The sequence below is a fragment of the Watersipora subatra genome, chromosome 1, assembly GCF_963576615.1.
Source record: "Watersipora subatra chromosome 1, tzWatSuba1.1, whole genome shotgun sequence".
Classification (NCBI taxonomy): Eukaryota; Metazoa; Bryozoa; class Gymnolaemata; order Cheilostomatida; family Watersiporidae; genus Watersipora; species Watersipora subatra.
The window spans coordinates 2,324,854-2,345,590 of record NC_088708.1 but is presented as its reverse complement, the minus strand read 5'-3'; the positions used below and the strand labels follow the sequence as shown (position 1 = coordinate 2,345,590).

Sequence of the window (20,737 nt, the reverse complement as noted above, 5' to 3'; positions counted from 1 at the left end):
GTTAGCATGTATTTTTATCGTATGTTGACACAAGACGCATTTTTAACCTCATGTTGTGATGTGACGTGAGCGTGCTATTAGTGTGTGAGCTTTACTTATCATATACTGCCATGCCATTGTTGAGGCTTTGATGTCATTCATGTTTTTATTAAAATATGATTTTCTACAGACAGTACTAATCAGAGGTAGATGATCAGCATGTTTGGAACATAGAACATAAAATCTTGATGTCACCAATAGTTTTTTTCTTGACACATGTAAGCGAAAGTCAGTTCATGTACCCCTCAATAAAAATAATCATCTATGCAAATAATACAAAAATATAAACATATTACAAAACCAAAAATGATGTTCGAGTGACAGATTTACAATTAATAATTTAAAAACATACAACAAACAAAAATTACAAACAATATGAGTGTGAAATATTCTCAAGGGAATGCTGTTAGTGACTAGATTGCTTTATAACTAATGATAACCACATAGCACAACCGTTAGCTACTAGCAGCCACTAGTCAAGTGAAACTGCTGGCAGATTACAGAGATAGTTCTGAATATGTGGATAACGAGATTCAATTACTTCAAATTAGGGCTACCTACTACATCATCACGAGTAGACAACTACGAGCCGGGTCTTGTAGATCAGAGAGGACAACTACTTTTCAGCAGTGGTAAGCTCTTTTGAGTTGGAATTGTGGTCTGTGCCAGCAGCCATGTACGAGAATATACATAGCACAGCATAGCAGATTTCATTCGCCTGTAGTGCATATAAAAACACGCCTACTTAGACACTGATAGAACTAACGAGCTATTTCATGACTGCATCAAATGCTAAAAACCAAGCATGCCGTCATCAGAGCAGAACAACAATCTAAAATGTCTGAAAATGGTGTTACCTCAGCTGAGCGAACCTTTCGTTGCCTTATAGCCCCAGTTTTGGCATCTACAGTAATAAAAAAAGCATGGTAGTTGTGGTAGTTATAACCAGGGACAAATCACTTGAGTAAATGTGTATGTAAACATTCATGTTATCATACATTTGCAGTTGTAGACAGTTGCTAGCAGTCAGAAAACATTAACTCATTCATGCTTTTCCACAATAGCCTCAATATTTGAAATGCTACGAGTAGGTTCACAGATAAGCCAATAACGAATATGTAAAGCGCGCGTGTAATCATGACATCGCATAAGTAAGGAATCAAATGAAAAGAAGAGCGGGCTATTAGTTTATCAGTTTACAAGTCAGTATATTAAGAAAGAATCTAGCAGGTGGAATGTTTTAGGCAAAAAACAACGTTGAAGGGACAACACAAGGGCAATAGAAGGGCACTGCAGCAGCGTATCCAGACTCGAGCAAAATTTTAGCATTTGTAAGTTATGAGGAGAAGTAAAAATATAAAAGAGTATAGAAATATAAGTTTGGCATCACCCTTGATAGCATTATCAATTATTGATGACGATGGCTTAGGACTGTTTGTTCATTACATGATCATAGACTAGTGTACTGGATATTCACTACGGTTTGTATAAAAGTAATTCAAAATAATTTTATTAGTAAACTGTAAAAATGAATTCTAAACTACTTTATACAAATTAAAAGCTTTATTAAATCACGTAAGCCGCCACTGATTGATTGCTTTTGCTTCAGGAATCAGCATCCAGTTTTTGTATCAACCTCTCAAATATTTCCTCTCAATATCAGGTTTAAATCTTTCCCCTTGAACTGTATTAGTCAATGTGAAATTAACTTGCACTTCCCTGAAACACACTAGTTGACTGGTCAATTCACAAAATCAATTCACAAAACGATCAACTCAAACAAATCAGATTTTTCTATATATGTGCACAAGTTTTCTATGACTTGGTAAGTGTTGCCTTGGATTATGTAGTTTCCTCAGAGTTGTACAGTTGAACTACACGATTATACATCTTCTCGACTGCTCACTACCTAAACACACAGCAGAATATTATTCGTTTGCTGCATAATTGTGCCCGACTGCGTCGCCAGCCAACTATAGGACTCTATTTAATTACGAACAGTGTACAATCCCAAAACAAGGAGTTCTCTGCTCATTGCATAATCTCACAACAGTAACAACTACCCATCACGTAGTCCTCACAGCAGTAATTGTCTTCTTACTGTTTGGCCACAGGTCAGTCAGGCGAACATTGCAAATAACTAATGGCAGGCAAATCATACGACAAAATCAAGCATGTGTCGACAACTTCAGTTCGTTAAACAACCAGTGAGGAGTTAGAAACCGTGCCCTTTTATTGCAAGACCAACGACTAATTTGGGACAATGATTGCGCTTACCAAGCTCTTGCCAGACAAAAAAGCCTCCATCCATAGTGAAACATTTCTTGATGTGACTTATATGAACAAAGAACTAAAATGAGTAAAAGATTCAATAAGAGCTCCAGAAGACATTACTCAACGCGTGTTTCTTGTAGTGAGCCACGCTCTCTCATCTTTGCTTGTTTAACAAACGCAATATTTGAAAAGTGCCTTTCATGCTTGATCGTGAGAATAAATTGACGCGTGGTAAGCACTAACATAAACACAGGTTTGAAATGAGTCACTGAATTAGTTGGCAATGAAATGATGATGCAGACACGAAGATAAAGCATTGCTGGTGTTAAACAGAGGCTAGTGATAAAAGAGCAGTGACCCACAAAAATGAGTAAAATAAACATTGAAATGATGTGCATGTAAGTAATTGAATTGGTGGCATTGCAAAGCATGCTATACACTAGTGGCTGGACAACGCAGGCAAATACAACAACCTCTATAAATACCATACAATCACCAAATAACACAGCACAATATCGGCATGCCTTTACCTCGAGTGACTGCAATTGTGAGTCAGAGCAATTATTAAGTATCATATCAAATGAGTCAACTGTATAAGTGAGTCACAACCATGACATATTCAAATATCATATCAAATGAGTCAACTGTATATGTGAGTCACAACCATGACATACTAAAGTATCATATCAAATGAGTCAAACTGTATAAGTGAGTCACAACCATGGCATACTAAAGTATCATATCAAATGAGTCAACTGTATACATGAGTCACAACCATGGCATACTAAAGTATCATATCAAATGAGTCAACTGTATATGTAAGTCACAATCATGGCATACTAAAGTATCATATCAAATGAGTCAAACTGCATACGTGAGTCACAACCATGACATACTAACGTATCATATCAAATGAGTCAACTGTATAAGTGAGTCACAACCATGACATATTCAAGTATCATATCAAATGAGTCAACTGTATAAGTTAGTCACAACCATGACATATTCAAATATCATATCAAATGAGTCAACTGTATATGTGAGTCACAACCATGACATATTCAAGTATCATATCAAATGAGTCAACTGTATAAGTGAGTCACAACCATGACATAATAAAGTATCATATCAAATGAGTCAACTGTATACGTGAGTCACAACCATGACATAATAAAGTATCATATCAAATGAGTCAACTGTATACGTGAGTCACAACCATGACATATTAAAGTATCATATCAAATGAGTCAAACTGTATAAGTGAGTCACAACCATGATATGTTAAAGTTAATTAATGTAATTGTGAAGGGTGGAAACACTAGGCACAATGCTGTCAAACAACGACTCGCTGATAGACCATGCAACTTTGACATGCATGAAGTTGTAGACATCACAGGTCTAGGACGTCTAGAGAAGACTGACCTTAGTCTTGTCGAGGAAGAGGCTTATACCGTCCATGCAAACCTGCAGGACACCTGGCTTATTGCTCTCCGGGTCTTCAACCTCAAACCTCCCGCTCACAATAGAGCTCGACGCATTTGAGTTGACTGCCAATAAACAAATAGTTGGAGACACCCATTCGATAGCCGATCACATCATAGTAGCTGAAGTATCTACCGTAAGGGAGACTTTAAATTTCTTTCAGTAGCCCAGAGAGATACACATGATGAAAATATCGTTGAATGGGGTCTGTGATAAACATTCATACGGCACTAGCCAAATACATAAACTTGGTAGTTATCCTATCCAGTATTTCGCTGTTAATGATATGCGACTAACATGGTCATTGCCTTCTCAAGGACTTGCAAATAAATTTGATAGAAAAAATGTTTAGCACACACCAAACACAGCTGTTATAAGGAAAATATTCGGTTATTGTAGCCTCAAAATATTGAACTATTATAAAGATCTCGAGTATGACTTGGATGAGTCGGCATGCTGATTAACTGTTAATAGTATTCACTCAACTCAGTTATTGCGTATTTTAATGAAGCCAGAAACTATCATAATTTTATCATATTATAATCACTCAGCTCCTACATGTAAGAAATCTGTATGCCTTATGTGTATCTATTAACTCAGCCCCTACATGTAAGGAGGGGCATTAATTATTACACCATAATTACTACTCACGGAAACAACGGGCTAATATAAGTCATTATCAAAACTGTCCAAATAATATATCACACATTTTTTCCAGGCTAGCAAACCATCAAGGGCAGTTCATTTGAAGATAAAATAAAAATCTCATACGATTATTACGGCAAAAGCAGTTAACATACCTGGCATGTTTGTGTCATTACGAGAGACGACTCTTTCCATTGTTTCCTTTATGGCATTATACAGATCTCTGCACTAAAAAAGCCAGACACACTTATGCGCTCATAAATATGAGCATACAATAGTTCATACGCTAAATATTCGATAAAACCTGACCTTCTTAGTATAAAACTTGTTGAGTACGGTGGCGTGACCATCACCCTTCCTCCATAGACAGAGTAACTTGGTCTTGGGACAGTAAGCCATGTTGACCAGCCGTTCGTACCACCATCTCTCCACAATGACTCCGTTCACACTCCGCAAGAGTATAGCCTCCTCACACACCTGCACACAAAACAGCCTTACATCACCGGCTCACCATCTCAAACCGAGAGCAGACAACTCTACATTCAGTTCAATAATTGATCAATTAACATGTTTTTAAAATCTATTATAGAGGTATTATTACTTGATCTCTGTCAAGGCAAAAAATGTTTTTAAGCTTGTGGAAGCATAATTGAGTTTTCAAGGAGGTCTAATGTGCCTGGAGGAAGGGCTGCAACTGCTTACCTCCATGAAAAACATATCGCCAGTGTTATCGCTTCCCCAGTGCACTGAGAATGACTGCTTCTGTTGTGTCCGACTGGGCACTGGTTTTATTGACACATCGCTTGTTTCCTGTCAACAGTTTAAACAGAGAGCTCGGGTTAAACACTTGAATGGCCAGCAAGTTTGCATGAATCAATGGAAGGATAACACGCGGCGCTGCGAGATTCGATCTTCACTGCTGCTATTGTATTCCAATTGAGTGAGAGACTACTTATGGGAGTTCAATAATAAATATGTTATAATATAATATCAGGGAGTAATAAAAGTGCGTTAATTTTGAGGATAAACAGCACCTCTTCACAACTACATATATAGCAAGCTAGCCAGCAAGCTGGCTATATAGAGAGAAAAGTATGCAGGGAATGGTGACTCACCAGTTTTTCAATATTGTCAAGAAGAGAGTTGACAGTTTGACTGCATAGAAGACCGATGTGGGATTTTCCGAGGAGTCGTCTGTTCTTCTTCTTCACCTCGGACTTGAGACAGTTCATCATGACCATAAGAGAAGTGAGGTTATAAAGCATGGTGCTTAGTAGCCTGTCTTCCTCAAATTCCAGTCGCTTTTTTTCATACTCCCCCAGCAGGTGATACCTGTCACAAAGGAACAGGTGTTAACCTTCGAGTAGACACTAAAGGATACCAAAGCTTTACACATAAACAACATAACAGTTGACATCAAGTATAGCCACAAAAAGCTGAATCGTGAAAGTTGCTTGAGTTTCTTAATGATAGGTAATTAGTGCTGGTGAGAGAAAATATGTTTGCCCTCTATACACTGATTACTATTATCAATAAAAAACCAGTAAAATGGTAAAACATGGAAAGCATGTGATATGGTTGATCTTATGTTAACTAAAGACTTATCTGAATATGGTACATCTTATGTTAACTAAAGACTTATCTGAATATGGTACATCTTATGTTAACTAAGAACTTATCTGAATATGGTACATCTTATGTTAACTAAAGACTTATCTGAATATGGTACATCTTATGTTAACTAAGAACTTATCTGAATATAGTACATTTTATGTTAACTAAGGACTTATCTGAATATAGTACATCTTATGTTAACTAAGGACTTATCTGAATATGGTACATCTTATGTTAACTAAGGATCTATGTAGACAATATATATGTGGACTTTGTTCAGAAGTTAACATAGTGAAATGAGGAATGTTAACAATGTTCGTGAGTTGATGACATGATATGAAAAGCTTTAACATTGCTTACCACCTGATCACAAATTGATATGGAGGGTGTTAACACTGTTTTTGAGCGAACACATAATGAACTAGAAAGCGCTGAAATAGCTTATCACCTGATAACATAGTGAAAGGGAGAATCTAACATTGTTCAGGACCACATGAAAGTGGTTGACTAACCTGTCCATGAGTGCAGCCGGTTCCTGGTCTAGGCCTATGATGTCCCTCTCCTGAGCCACGCCATCCAGGAAAACATCCTCCCAGAACTGCATTTGATCCCAAAGGTGTGACCGCGCCTTGCCTACAGATTTATGTGTTGGGTTATAAAGCACCTACCAATCCCTGAACATGACTGGGCTCTAACGGAGTTCACTATGCTAGTAGGAACTTACCCAGCAGACCTTCGTAGACATAAACTTTAGCAGCCTGGTGTTCTGAGCTAGTGCTGCTCGGGGTGTTTCCAGTAAGCTTCGCATCCCCACCGCCAGGCGGAGACGGACTAACAGCGAGTTTGTTTTCAGTTTCGCCTTGGGCAACGCTCAAGGAGTAGTTGTTAATAGCCTAAAAACACAGCTTGAGTAATAACCTGGAGAGCTGGAGAACTCAGTTTATCAAAAATATAAAGAAATTGTAGCATCTACATTGAGGCTACAATATAATAACTGGTATGTCTAATGTGCCGGCAATGGGAACTCATAGAAACGCGGACTAGACGCAAACATCTAGCACAGTAGAATCATTCATGTGGTAAGAGAAGATAACTCATCACAAATCTTAATTTAAAGATTCATGTGCAGAGATTGAACTGATTCCGGCAGACAAACCAGTAGCTAGCTCAGTTACACTGTCGTGTCATAAAAAGACTAACTCTTGTACACTGTCATGCTACACAACGACTAGCTCATGTACAATGCCATGTCACATACAGACTAACTCATATACACTGTTATGTTATATGGAGACTACCTCGTGTACACTGTCATGTCATATAAAGACTAACTCATGTACACTGTCATGTCATATGAAAGACTAACTCGTGTACACCGTCATGTCATATGAAGACTAACTCGTGTACACCGTCATGTCATATGAAGACTAGCTAGTGTACACTGTCATGTCATATATATATATATATAGAGACTAATTTGTGTACACTGTCATGTCGTGTGAAAACTAACCCATGTACACTGTCATGTTATGTAAAGACTAGCTCATGTACACTATCATGTCATAGAAAGACTAACTTTTGTACACTGTAATGTCATATATATAGACTAATTTGTGTACACTGTCAGGTCGTATGAAAACTAACCCGTGTACACTGTCATGTCATATAAAGACTGAATGCATGAAGCCCCCCGCAGATTTCTAATATTTGAAGCAATGCTGCGGGTGTAAACATTATTACAATAGTGGTGAAATTTGAAAAAAGGCCAAAGTGAAAACCCACTGCTAGCTAAGCAGTCACTCTAGTTAAGTCTGTCAACATTACTAAGACTTTGTTAACAGCATCTTGAGCGCTCTGGCGTGTAACAATGATGGTACAATGTATGAGGCATAAAATAAGCCAACCACAAGAGGCGCACTACAGAAGATGCGCTAGCGATATGTGGGTAAAAGGAAATCGCCTTCATCTTGACTTCACAAAAGTTATGACTGTCAAAGTGACTCCTTGGAGAGCTAAGAGAAATGGTGAGCTTAAGTACAAGTAAACATTCAGCGTTTAAATTCTTTTCCTAGCAACACTAGTGACAGAAATGGCTAATGCGAGAATGAAATGATAGACAAGCTGTGTTAAGAATCGAACTGATGAACTGACATGAGGCACTAATAAAACACAACATATAACAACTTGCACACGATTGGATAATACTAACATCACTCAGTTGACTCAGCCAATCAACTTGCGAGGAATTCTGCACATAAAATGAAAAAGAACAATTTGAGCTAGCAACAAAAATAATGTATATGAAAAACAAAGTTGCGTTAGACTGAGAGCTTGTCACACAAGAAGAGTGGTACTCTAGCAGAGTCGCTAACTAAGACAAGCTATACTTTCATGTACCCAAAGTATCATGTAAGACCTCTGTTAACAGAAGGTATGTATTTGAGGCGAGTGTGAGGAGAGATCAGGGAACATGAAGGTGAGTACCTGAAGTGAGTGCACGAAAGGATCAGAGAATATAGAATGTGTACCCGAGCTGAGTTCGAGTGCTAGAGAATGAGATACGCATGAAAGTATGGAACTGAGGCATGAACCAAAGTTGATAATTAGGAAGAGGTCAATAGAGTATTTACTACTAGCTAGCTTTGGCAATGCTGAGATGTATTGCCAAGTCAAGAACACGGTAGCAATGACAACAACTAAGCATAAATTTCATTTTGCTTGTTTTATTGTTGAGGAGAATAAAACATTTTTGGGATATTTATGCCATGGTTGTGGCATAGCCAAATATGTAAATATCGTTGTTACAAGGAACTTAGATGATACTCGCGTTGTGTCAGGTGGTGCTAAATAAAACACGACTCTATGATAGATAGCAACCAACCTCTGAGTTGGTTGGAGAACTTCTCTCAGAACTGGCAGATGAAATCTTCCTTAGTGACTCGTGAGAGATGGGGGACCTGATACTGTCTTTCCTTGAGGTGTCCGAGTATTTCTGGTCAGTGATGTCTGCTGCCGAGTCATTCACCGAATCTGCCCAATAACAGCTGAATTCAGTGAGTATCCCGATGCTAGTTTCTAAAGCTGTCAAGCTGTTAGGCTGTACATAACTACTAGATCCTGCTCTAACCTAACTACTAGCTACTTACAATGTATAATGAACAAACCTAGCCCAAGATCACAATAACTCTCTGGTAAAATGAAATGGGTTTACCTGGGCTAGTGTCTGGCCTGTCGTCAGAAGGTGGGTTGCTGGTAAATGGCTCACACGTGTTTTCATTATTGGAAGAAATAGTGGATTGTGCCGAAGGAGTAGGACCTTCCACAGCTACAATATTTTAGCTTTCATAACAATGGCTGCACTAAAACTTAATGTTATCACTCATGTTAAGATGCACAATCAAGCCCTACTCCTGGTGCACACCATCCTGAGCACACTCCGCTCCTGGCCCGCTCCATGCTTGGCATGTCCTACTCCTAGCATGCCTCATTCCTGGCACACCCCACTCCTGGTAGACCCCGCCCTTAGTACACCCCACCTTTGGTAAACCACCCTCTTGGTAGACCCTGCCCTTAGCACTCCCCGCCCTTAGCACTCCCCGCCCTTGGCACACCCTGCCCTTAGCACTCCCCGCCCTTAGCACTCCCCGCCCTTGGCACACCCCACCCTTTGCACACCCGCCCTTAGCACACCCGCCCTTGGCACATCCCGTCCTTGGCACATCCATCCTTTGGTACATCCCGCTCGTGATACACCTCGCCCTTGGCACACCCCCGCCCTGGGCACACCCCACTCTTGGCATGCCCCAATCCTGACACACCCCACTCTTGGCGCAGCTCACTGTAGTCATGCCCCGAACTTCTTGAGCCATTTTGTTAACCAAGAGAGATGTCTAATAAGCAATAACGTAGTCCACATCTCATATTTATCTTCTAATGTCACAACTTTTGTTTTATCTGTCAAGCTACATATTTGGGTCGAATGGATTGAATTACTATTGCTTCCATTATGCTACTAAAATGTTTAATATTTTTGCTAAATGAGCGAATAACAACAGAAATATGAAAAACAAATAGTTGAAACAAATGTGTTAGACTCGCGTGACGCTAGATATATAATATCTAAGGCAACACAGTGAGAAACACAATGCTTTCTCTTTTTGTAGGAGTGGGTAGAAACTTTATGAGGATGTGAGTGTTGCTCATGAGCTATCCCAGCATGCTTTCACATTATTCTACAAATTTTGGTATCAATTCAAGTTATGGTCTGAAGGAGAAAGCCTGTTAGAAGCTGAGCTCTGCTAACGCAGTACCTGCAACAGATTGAATGTTTGAGGTATATTGCTCCAGTTGTTTTTGCTGGAGCTGCTTCGTCGGAGTTGTGTGGCCATCTTTAGAAAGGGTGACAAGACTCTCGCGACTCCCAAATGGAGAATTGGCTCTTGAGGAATTGTTGCTCTTGTTATCTCGAACATAGTAGTGGGTAGCAGCCACCTCTAGCACCATGAGAGCACTCGCAACTCCTCCTGACCCATTCGTCTTGTAGGTATGCTCGAGACCATGGACTATCATATTCAGCATGCTAACGATCCCCTTGTAGACGGTCCTTGTTACTTGCTAGAAACACACAACTAGACACTAATCACATACGCATGCGCAGCCACTCTGCACTCATGGCTAGATGATGCAGATTCCTCCTATGTCCTTCCTACAAGCGTCACAGTTTATAAAACAAAACCATTTTTCACAATATCCCCTCTGGTTGTAACTTGATTAAATAGTTCCCTATTATAAATAAACAAACAAAAATAAAAGCAAAGAAAAGGATTCGCTAGTAGAGCTGATTCGCAAAAATTCCCAAGAAAGTAAATAATTCAATTAGTAGTAATTCTGGTCAAGAGAATGTGTTTCTAAAAGAAACATTTATTAGTAACATTAGAGCTGTCTTATTTCTGCCTTAAATATGCAAACAACTCACTTCAGACAACTCGCCAATGCCAAACTGAAAACGACTTACATTAGGGAAAAGCGCATATAGCGAGTAGAATGATGGCTGTGAGAGAAAAGTAGTTTTTGATGAATTGTACAATTGCCATTTTTACATTTCATTAATGAAGGAACAAAATATTGACAATGCTATTTAATTGATCACAATTAAAAAAAAATTTATTTTTAGTTTAAGAATAACATCTGAATGCTGATCAACAACAATGTTTAATGTATACTAGAAATTCCACTGTCATACAGCCCACGACCAAAGTGATATTGGAAAAAAGAAACTGATGGTTGAGAAATGCAATATTAGCAGTCAATTGGCACTTCAGTGCAATAGGATAACTGCAATGGTAGCTGTAATGTACTGAGTGTGGGTGTTATTATATACAACAAACAGCAATAATGAAAGGAAAAGATTATATGCTTATATCTCTCTCTCCCTGCAATAGGAGAAATGCAATATTGGCCAATATTAGAAGTACAATGCACTGATATTATTAGAATGACCAATATTATTAATATAGTAATAATAGAAAACCAATGCACAATTTTGTTTACAATTCCAAACGTCATAGCTAACAATATCAAGAAGTTGTGATATTTATATAGATTTAAAAAAAATCTATTTAAAAAAGTGTTTGGTCATGACAAACAGCAACAATGAAAGGAAAAGATTATATGTTTATATCTCTCCCCCTGCAATAGGAGAAATGCAATATTAGAAGTAAAATGCACTGATATTATTAGAATAACCAATATTATTAATATAGTAATACAGTAAAAATAGAAAACCAATGCACAATTTTGTTTACATTTCAAAACGTCATAGCTAACAATATCAAGAAGTTGTGATATTTATATAGATTTTTAGAAAATCGATTTTACAAAACTATTTACAAAAAAGAATAGCAGTAACATATTACCCATCATCGATGTTGTTAGTGTGACTGTTACACTTCAATAGTCATCCAAACTTATAATTAAATATTGTAATAATCTCATAAGAATCGTTAGAAAAAAATATCATCGCCATTTCCTTTACTTTCACTGCTTTGGACATCAGTTAGAATACCAAAGTACTCAAAAGTTTCCAAAATGTCAGTTACTTTAAAATCGGCAAAAAAGAAATGATTTCTGTACTTCTACGTTAATTACAGAAACCTTCGGCAATTCGACAATGCTATAGACTGGTGAAATGTGCACATTATTTTTTCGTGAAATGCGCACAACTTAATGATTCTATTCTCTGTCGCTCGGCGTTTCGTTTGCCGGTCCTAACTTTTATTAAACCAAGCTTGTCAAGCGTTTTGTGACGAATTTCGGCCAAATTAATTTGTCTATTTGTGTATAATCCAATCAGATGGGTAAGTTTTAAGAGAATGTCGACAATTTACAAAGACTTGGTAACATATTTAAATAAGCTTATATGTGTTCTGTATCGTTATCATACTTTAACGACTCTACCAAACGATGGTTAAATTTGTTGATGAGATTTTGAAACAAGGGTTTGCGCCGTTGTTAATGAATAATTTTCGTAAGTTGTGTGCACATGCATTTATCACAAAAACTCTCATACTTCGCTCCCGCTCGTTTGGTCGTGGGATTATGCTAGTCAGGTATATGATATAGTTTAAAGTATATTAGACTAGTTAGGTATATGGTAGAGTTTAAAGTATATTAGACTAGTCAGGTATATGGTAGAGTTTAAAGTATATTAGACTAGTCAGGTATATGGTAGAGTTTAAAGTATATCCGACTAGTCAGGTATATGGTAGAGTTTAAAGTATATTAGACTAGTTAGGTATATGGTAGAGTTTAAAGTATATCAGACTAGTCAGGTATATGGTAGAGTTTAAAGTATATCCGACTAGTCAGGTATATGGTAGAGTTTAAAGTATATTAGACTAGTCAGGTATATGGTAGAGTTTAAAGTATATTAGACTAGTCAGGTATATGGTAGAGTTTAAAGTATATTAGACTAGTCAGGTATATGGTAGAGTTTAAAGTATATTAGACTAGTTAGGTATATAGTAGAGTTTAAAGTATATTAGACTAGTCAGGTATATAGTAGAATGGAAACCAGCACTGAAGACTCACCACTTCCCCTATGCTCTGTTCCTCCCCAGATAGTTTAACATCAAGCTGCGTGTTAAGACGACTCATGACAAAGTTTCTGTAATTTTCATCCTCCATGAGACGTTTGATGCGGCCCGTCTTCAACCAACCAATGCCATTTCCATCCAGAACATTTGCAACTGCCTCTTTCAGAAACACTTGATTTTCTCTAAAGAACATTGAAGGTACCCAAATGTTTTACAGATGGGACAGCCGAACAGGATTCTAGGTGATGCGCAATAAAACCCTATCAGCACTCTGAGACCGATTACCTTTAAAGGTTAACTAGAACTACTAAAGCTCCATATTTCAAGTGACACCGTGTCTCACAAATGTTCTCCAATATGCAAACAGCCTTATTGCTTGAAACTGCAGAAGCAATCATAGCAATAATGCTCCACACGCATTAATGGACAACCATAAATGTGACCAGGATGTTTAGACATCTGTTGGGTTAACTCAACTGAACTCAACCGGTATTGCTGCCTATCATGTAGGGAGCAACCAGGCTCTGAGCTATAAAAGCCTTCATTATCGTGTCTAACAACAATCACAAGAAGCTTACATCTATTTGCTGAAAGAGAAAACTTGAAAGCCATTATTTTTGTTAAATGCAAGGAAAAAGCTGACCACTCCTCATCAAGTATCAGCTTACAACTCTTCATTGGATACCACCATGAAGTTATCAACTCCTTGAGGGTCGGCATAAAGCTAATAACTCAAACACCATCATAAAGCTGATAACTCCTAGAGACCTAGCATCAGGCTGACAACTCTGTGTAGGGTGCTGCGCAAAGCTGACTTATTCATAGTTCCATAGACTTACCCATGAACAACAGTACAGCTATGTAGGACCAGGCATGACTTACCCATGAACAACAGACTACAGCTATGTAGGACCAGGCATGACTTGCCCATGATCAACAGAGTACAGCTATGTAGGACCAGGCATGACTTACCCATGAACAACAGACTACAGCTATGTAGGACCAGGCATGACTTGCCCATGATCAACAGAGTACAGCTATGTAGGACCAGGCATGACTTACCCATGAACAACATTTCTTGAATCTTGCTGCAAGCGGTCCTTAAGTTTATCACTATAGTGGGCATGCAAGACAGGAGATGCTGTACATGGAGTTGCTAGTGACGGAGTTGGTGCTTGAGGATGGATTACTGGTCTTTTCTGAGATCCTTGCCCCTCGTTGAACCTCTCATTCAGTTGTTGGTGTTGAGAGTTTGTGCGTGGAATTCTTGACTTGGGGATGTTTTCCTGTTGCACACCTGTTGAGCAAGAAAGGATAATCTCTCACCAGCACGCAAGTGTAAAACTACATGTATATTGCGGTTTAATATAGTAAGCAAATGAAAGATAATGGTTAGATGTGTTTATTGGGATGTGCGGTAAAGCAAGGAAAGAACAGGCAGAGAAACAAACCACGTGTAGAGAGAGCATATGAAATGGAGAGTTCTCTAACTACCTACATGTAGCTAACAGCTATGAACGCTGCCTCTCATGAATTGTATGACTGCATGAACAGAGAATTGTGAAAATCTACAAGAACTACTTTTACCCAAGAATTCAGTGAGTCTAGAGGTTGCAGTCTGCGCTACTCCACCAATATCAGCTGATAGGGTAGACAGAAGGTCTCTTTGAGTTTCTGTTGAGTCAGCCTAGACAAAATATAGTATTCATCAAATTTGGTACAACTGTTAATATCTTTTCATCTGTCTACTAAATACAAAAATATAAAGTAAAACTACAGACATTTTATAAAGCAAGAGAATGTACATAACATAAAACCTCTAATTGGGCGCCACCTTCAATTTAACGCCACCTCTAATAGACCAGCGCGCTACTTTGACATTCATCATGTTTGATCTTTATGAACACATAATAGAAAAAGATCAGTAAAAAACTCTCCACAAAATGATACCCAACGACTAGAATAACAATTAGTTCCTTCGTTGTTGTTGTTGTCATGGTTGACACAGTTTTTAGTGACCGTTTGGCTGAGAAAATCTATCGTCAGAATGGCCACAACTACCCTAGGACACTTATATTTCGCTAGTATTTAGTTTCGTGAGTAGCACACAGAGTAAAATTTCGCTGCAACTTAATTTCGCAGCTCTGATGAGTGCGAAAATATAGTGATGTGAAAATAAATACAGTGGAACAAACAAATTAGATTCCTCAGGTCCGGTCCTCTAGTAAAAAAAGTTGTTATATTTGCGACTAGTTTGTATTTGTAACCCGCAGGTATAAATGTATGGCAGAAATCGATAATTCAACGTGATCGCTTGCTGCCATTTGTTTCTTGGACTATCAATGACGTCTCGGTCCTTTCCGTCGTGACCGATATGGTACCAATATTAGATCTCAAGTATTTATAGCAAGCGATGGCCATGGCACGTTTTGAGTTCACAATATTTCAAATTTAAAAAAAATCAAATACAGTACATGTCTCATAAAAAAGAAAATAGATAACAACCAACATCACAATCAGAACTGTATAACATGGTTGGACCTGGTGAGGGTTGTTATCGTTTTTGGTTGGCAGTAAAATTCATCACTACAATAAGTATTATTTAATTGTATGACTTCACCTACCAGACTTTCATCCTCATCAGTTACAAATTCGGTGACTAAACTGATTTCATCATCTTCTTCGTTTGTCTTGGCTTTTCCAAAAAAACTTGTTATCTTAATTTGCTTTGCCATGCTGCTCATTCGGTGTATTAACGAATTTACTAGAAATTTCCCAATGAGCTCCATCACACACAAAATTATCTGCATTTCTAATATCACGATTTTGTTGTGGATATCAATGAACTACAGGGCCGTATTCCCTTGGACAGCTGGCCGGCTAAGACGCCCCAACTTTTTAGGAATTTCATAGTCCAACGGCTATAGAAAGGTTTTTATCGCTGTAGAATATCACTTTATTCGAAGCCATAGATACAAACGTCAATTTTTAGTAGTTCTTAGGCGTCATTATTATCTTCATCAGCGGCAAAATATTCTTGTTAACGACTTTTATAAAGGTTTGCAAAATATCAAGTTTTAGCAAACATCTGCTTGCCCATATCCTACTTAATGAACTTGAAATAAAATCGGCAAAAATGATCTTTGTTAAAACGCTTAAAAAAAGATGTCTTCTTTCTGAGCTTTTTAACTGCATACAAGTTTTGCCTGTTTTAATTTTAAAACGTTTTGTCAGTCACATCAGCTAAAACAAAGCAAATCTCAAAAAATAGAAAAATGTTGATACTTGCCAATAAAATTTTTTAAAACTTCACGTGAGAGGCCCGGCTGAGGCCCTGCATAAGAGAAACCTGTTGGGAGCTTACAGCACCCCCCCCCCTTCTCCACACCCCAGATGTTCATAACTAGTCGTCTAACATTAGCCCCCCCAACTTGCAACCAGTGAATACAGGCCTGCGTAGAACATAGCTATTTAATTTCGAATTTTCGCTAGTTCGTTATGATAGTTTAGTTTCGCGCATGAATTTTTCGCGTGATGATGACTCCGCGAAAACGCGAAAGTTAGATGCCGCGAATACTTAAGTGTCCTAGGGTACTCTGATTCAAAGTCATTAAGGTCTAAATTCGACACATTGTCTTCAGATTCATACATGAGGTGGTTTATAACCTGATATGAAGATTAAAACATTTAGATAAATTAGGGTAATACTCTTCAGCACTCGACATAACGTACGACATAATAGCAGCCATTGTTATGAACTTATGACGTATCGAAGTCATTTTTTTACTTCCAAGTTTTTCGGTTTCTTCTTCCAAACTTTGAAAACAGCCTGATGTAAATAAATGGCAATTGTATCAATCTAATAGATTTTAATCAAAGTAGTTTCTTGTTTAACTCGGTCTGATGCGCCAATGTATAAGAAAAACCGATTAACAAAAATATTGACGCCGACAGCATCAATGTCACTCTACCCAAAGGAGGTGCAAAATATAGGCGAAATTAGCATCGCTTCGCCCATAAATTTATCTCCCCAAAATTCCGACCAGCTAGTTGAAAAATAACATACCAGCCTCTGTTTAAAAGCAACCTCTAATAAAGCACCACTATAGTAGAAGGGTTGAAAAATACAGCACCATGGTGATCAAATAGAGGTTTTATGGTATGATGATTAGCAGAGCCAGCCAGAATGCTGTAATACCAGCTCACATTTGACTTGCTATTAAGGTGCTTTATAGGAGGAGGACGTCTGGGTGCCTGCTTGGGCACAGGCTTGGCCTTCACAGTTTCCCCATTCTCCATCACTGAGGGCTATCAAGTAAACAAAGCAAGCAATAGCCAACTGCAATACTCACAGAACTTTTAAAAGGAAAAAGCGCTGGTAAACAATGCCATAATTAAAAGCTGTAGCATGCGTATGAAACAGAGACATGTCTGCTCTTATAACATATGGTTTAGTCATAGTCTACCCTACTTCCTTACCTCAGAAATCTCATCTCCATTATATGAGACAACTTTCCCAGACCGGCCGTCCTCTGAGGAGCTGCTATTATAGCCATCGCTACTATCATAGTCACTGCTCGATGTGGGGGCCGTCAGAGTGTCCACCTGCATTCGCGTAACAGACTATGCATTAGGATTATTGGCAAACTATAGGAGCAGCTTCTTTTACAACTAACAATGCTCTGCTGCCCCTTTGCAATAATTGTATCAGCAACTTAAAATGGCAATAAACGTCATTCAACATGCTCTGTAAAAGGTGAGTCTAGGGATGAGTCTAGGGATGAGTCTAGGGATGAGTCTAGGGATGAGTCTAGGGATGAGTCTAGGGATGAGTCTAGGGATGAGTCTAGGGATGAGTCTAGAGATGAGTCTAGAGGTGAGTCTAGAGGTGAGTCTAGAGGTGAGTCTAGAGGTGAGTCTAGAGGTGAGTCTAGAGGTGAGTCTAGAGGTGAGTCTAGAGGTGAGTCCAGGGATGAGTCCAGGGATGAGTCCAGGGATGAGTCCAGGGATGAGTCCAGGGATGAGTCCAGGGATGAGTCTAGGGATGAGTCAAGAGGCGAGTCAAGAGGCGAGTCAAGAGGCGAGTCTAGAGGCGAGTCTAGAGGCGAGTCTAGAGGCGAGTCTAGAGGCGAGTCTAGAGGCGAGTCTAGAGGCGAGTCTAGAGGCGAGTCTAGAGGCGAGTCTAGAGGCGAGTCTAGAGGCGAGTCTAGAGGCGAGTCTAGGGATGAGTCTAGAGATGAGTCTAGAGGTGAGTCTAGGGGTGAGTCTAGGGGTGAGTCTAGGGGTGAGTCTAGAGGTCAGTCTAGAGGTGAGTCTAGAGGTGAGTCTAGAGGTTTGAAACTCTAACCTTGTGGAGCTCAGTGGGAGGCCTATAAACATCCCCGACAGAGATGGCGACAGATTGCTTAATGGAGTCACTATATCCTGATTGTTCAATATCAGAGTCTGGAGAAGGTGGAAAGTGGTGCTCCTCATCACTGTCTCCACTCTCATCTGTCAATACACAAGGCTGAAACTAGGGTGGCCCTCTTACAATACGTCTCTCATCAACATTCTCCCTCTAAACCCTCACCACTGTCTCCACTCTCATCTGTCAATAAACAAGGCTGAAACTAGGGTGGCCCTCTTACAATACGTCTCTCCTCAACATTCTCCCTCTAAACCCTTTCAGACACAGGTCAGACACGCTCTAAACGCCAAACAAATGCATGTTACTTAACATTTTAGACACACTAATGATTGATGCACTAACCAGTGGGGACATCTGTACTCTTTTCAGATAGCTGAAAGATGGTCTGGTCAATATTTGTAGAAACTCTGTATTCAATCTTTTGCTGTTGCTGCGAGTACCAGCGAGGCTTGTCACCAATCTGCTTCGGATCAAATATGCCCGTCTGGACTCGCATGAATGCGACATTGGTTGGACTAAGAGACCACTCAGTATAAAACTCGACTGCCTGTCAAGTAGAGACAGAGCCATGAAAAGATAGCCTAGCTGCTCAAATAGAGATACAATGTATGGAATAAGAAAAAGGCAGACTGATGATGTATTGTACAACCATACTTATAGTATTAATGCAACTAATGGACCGGAGAATCAATACTCCTTCAACAAGATCAATGGTCATACTCTGCGTATTCGTAATAGGTAGCTAAGTCTTTGGCTGGCTGACACACAGAGACGCTGCTTCATCAAAGAATTAGCTTAAAGTGTGTGTTACAACTTACACTAGTACTCAGCATATCTGACTCTATCACAAGAAGGCAGCGTCAGCCTTTCAAATAGCCACATGTGTGTAAAATGGTGATCAATGGCTGAGCGATGCAACGGGTTGATGAGAGAGCCGCTGGGAGGTGGTATAGAGTTTGTCCTTGTTAGGATATATAGGTGAATAAGAGGGTAGGTATGCAAGTGAAAGGTGAGGTGGATATTTAGGTGGGTAGTGAGAGTGGATATGTAGGTGGGTAGAGATGGTGATATGTAAGTGTGTAGTGGGGCGGATAAGTACGCGGGTCGTGAGAGTGATATGTAGGTGGGTAGTGAGAGTGATATGTAGGTGGGTAGTAAGGATAGATATGTAGGTGGGTAGTGAGGGTGATATGTAGGTGGGTAGTGAGGGTGATATGTAAGTGTGTAGTGGGGCGGATAGGAAGGTGTGTAGTGGGGCAGATATGTAGGTAAAAAGTGGGATGCATACATATGTGGGTAGTGAGGTGGATACGTATGTGAAAAGTGGGGTGATTATGTCGTACGGTCTTGGTCACTTCGACTGACTGCGAGAGAGAGGATACTAAGATGTGTAGTGGGGTGGATATTTAGACGTGTAGTGGATGTTGGGGGGATATGTTGGGGTAGCGGGTTGGATATGAGGTAGGTTGTAAGGCAGATATGTAGGTAAAAAGAAGAATAAGCAGGAGAGTGGACAGAAGGGTAGAAGAGTGGGCAGAATAGTGGGCAGGAGAGTGGAGAAGAAAGTGTGCATGAAAATGGGCAGCCAGAAATGCTTACTTGCGTGCTAGCTAGCCGGCATATGAAAAGGCTCCTGGCAGCTCGAGATTTGATGAAGCTGCTCAATTGAAACCCAACAACTGGCCGAGGGTATAGCCTCAGTATTCTCGTGTGCTCCTGAATATTCCCTAAGATGTTGGGTGATGCAAAGAACCGCACCTGAAATACAATACAGTAATAGAGAATCCACACCCTCAACCTGTGGCAAAATAGGTAGCAACGCAAGCAAAAGAGAAGTTGGGCTGTCCATACACGTTACAATACACTTGTAAGACTACACTTAATGTGTGAATGTAGCGCACAAGCAAATTCGTTGCCTTTCATGGAATGACAGCTACCAATATTACAGACAACTACGGAGAGACAACTGCGGAGAGACAACTACGGAGAGACAACTGCGGAGAGACAACTGCGGAGAGACAACTGCGGAGAGACAACTGCGGAGAGACAACTGCGGAGAGACAACTGCGGAGAGACAACTGCGGAGAGACAACTGCGGAGAGACAACTGCGGAGAGACAACTACGGAGAGACAACTACGGAGAGACAACTACGGAGAGACAACTACGGAGAGACAACTA

At 39.5% G+C, this 20,737-nt stretch overlaps 1 protein-coding gene across 1 annotated transcript in view; it reads right to left on the bottom strand.

Annotated features, from left to right (window-relative positions):
• Positions 1 to 132: 132 nt before the first annotated feature.
• The window catches only part of LOC137401500 (MAP kinase-activating death domain protein-like), a 29,505-nt gene continuing 8,900 nt past the window's right edge, over positions 133 to 20,737 (bottom strand). Inside the window, exons 8-28 of the mRNA XM_068087885.1 lie at positions 20,158 to 20,316; positions 18,901 to 19,105; positions 18,496 to 18,641; positions 17,628 to 17,753; positions 17,355 to 17,456; positions 14,736 to 14,835; positions 14,211 to 14,445; positions 13,144 to 13,330; positions 10,365 to 10,668; positions 9,266 to 9,379; positions 8,936 to 9,084; positions 6,779 to 6,947; positions 6,567 to 6,687; positions 5,556 to 5,772; positions 5,143 to 5,250; positions 4,750 to 4,917; positions 4,596 to 4,668; positions 3,736 to 3,860; positions 2,317 to 2,389; positions 897 to 943; positions 133 to 757 (exon numbers count right to left, since the gene is read on the bottom strand). Of these exons, the coding sequence (XP_067943986.1) occupies positions 656 to 757; positions 897 to 943; positions 2,317 to 2,389; positions 3,736 to 3,860; positions 4,596 to 4,668; positions 4,750 to 4,917; positions 5,143 to 5,250; positions 5,556 to 5,772; positions 6,567 to 6,687; positions 6,779 to 6,947; positions 8,936 to 9,084; positions 9,266 to 9,379; positions 10,365 to 10,668; positions 13,144 to 13,330; positions 14,211 to 14,445; positions 14,736 to 14,835; positions 17,355 to 17,456; positions 17,628 to 17,753; positions 18,496 to 18,641; positions 18,901 to 19,105; positions 20,158 to 20,316 (3,030 nt within the window). The 3' untranslated portion in view covers positions 133 to 655. The remainder of the gene's footprint in view (positions 758 to 896; positions 944 to 2,316; positions 2,390 to 3,735; positions 3,861 to 4,595; positions 4,669 to 4,749; positions 4,918 to 5,142; positions 5,251 to 5,555; positions 5,773 to 6,566; positions 6,688 to 6,778; positions 6,948 to 8,935; positions 9,085 to 9,265; positions 9,380 to 10,364; positions 10,669 to 13,143; positions 13,331 to 14,210; positions 14,446 to 14,735; positions 14,836 to 17,354; positions 17,457 to 17,627; positions 17,754 to 18,495; positions 18,642 to 18,900; positions 19,106 to 20,157; positions 20,317 to 20,737) is intronic.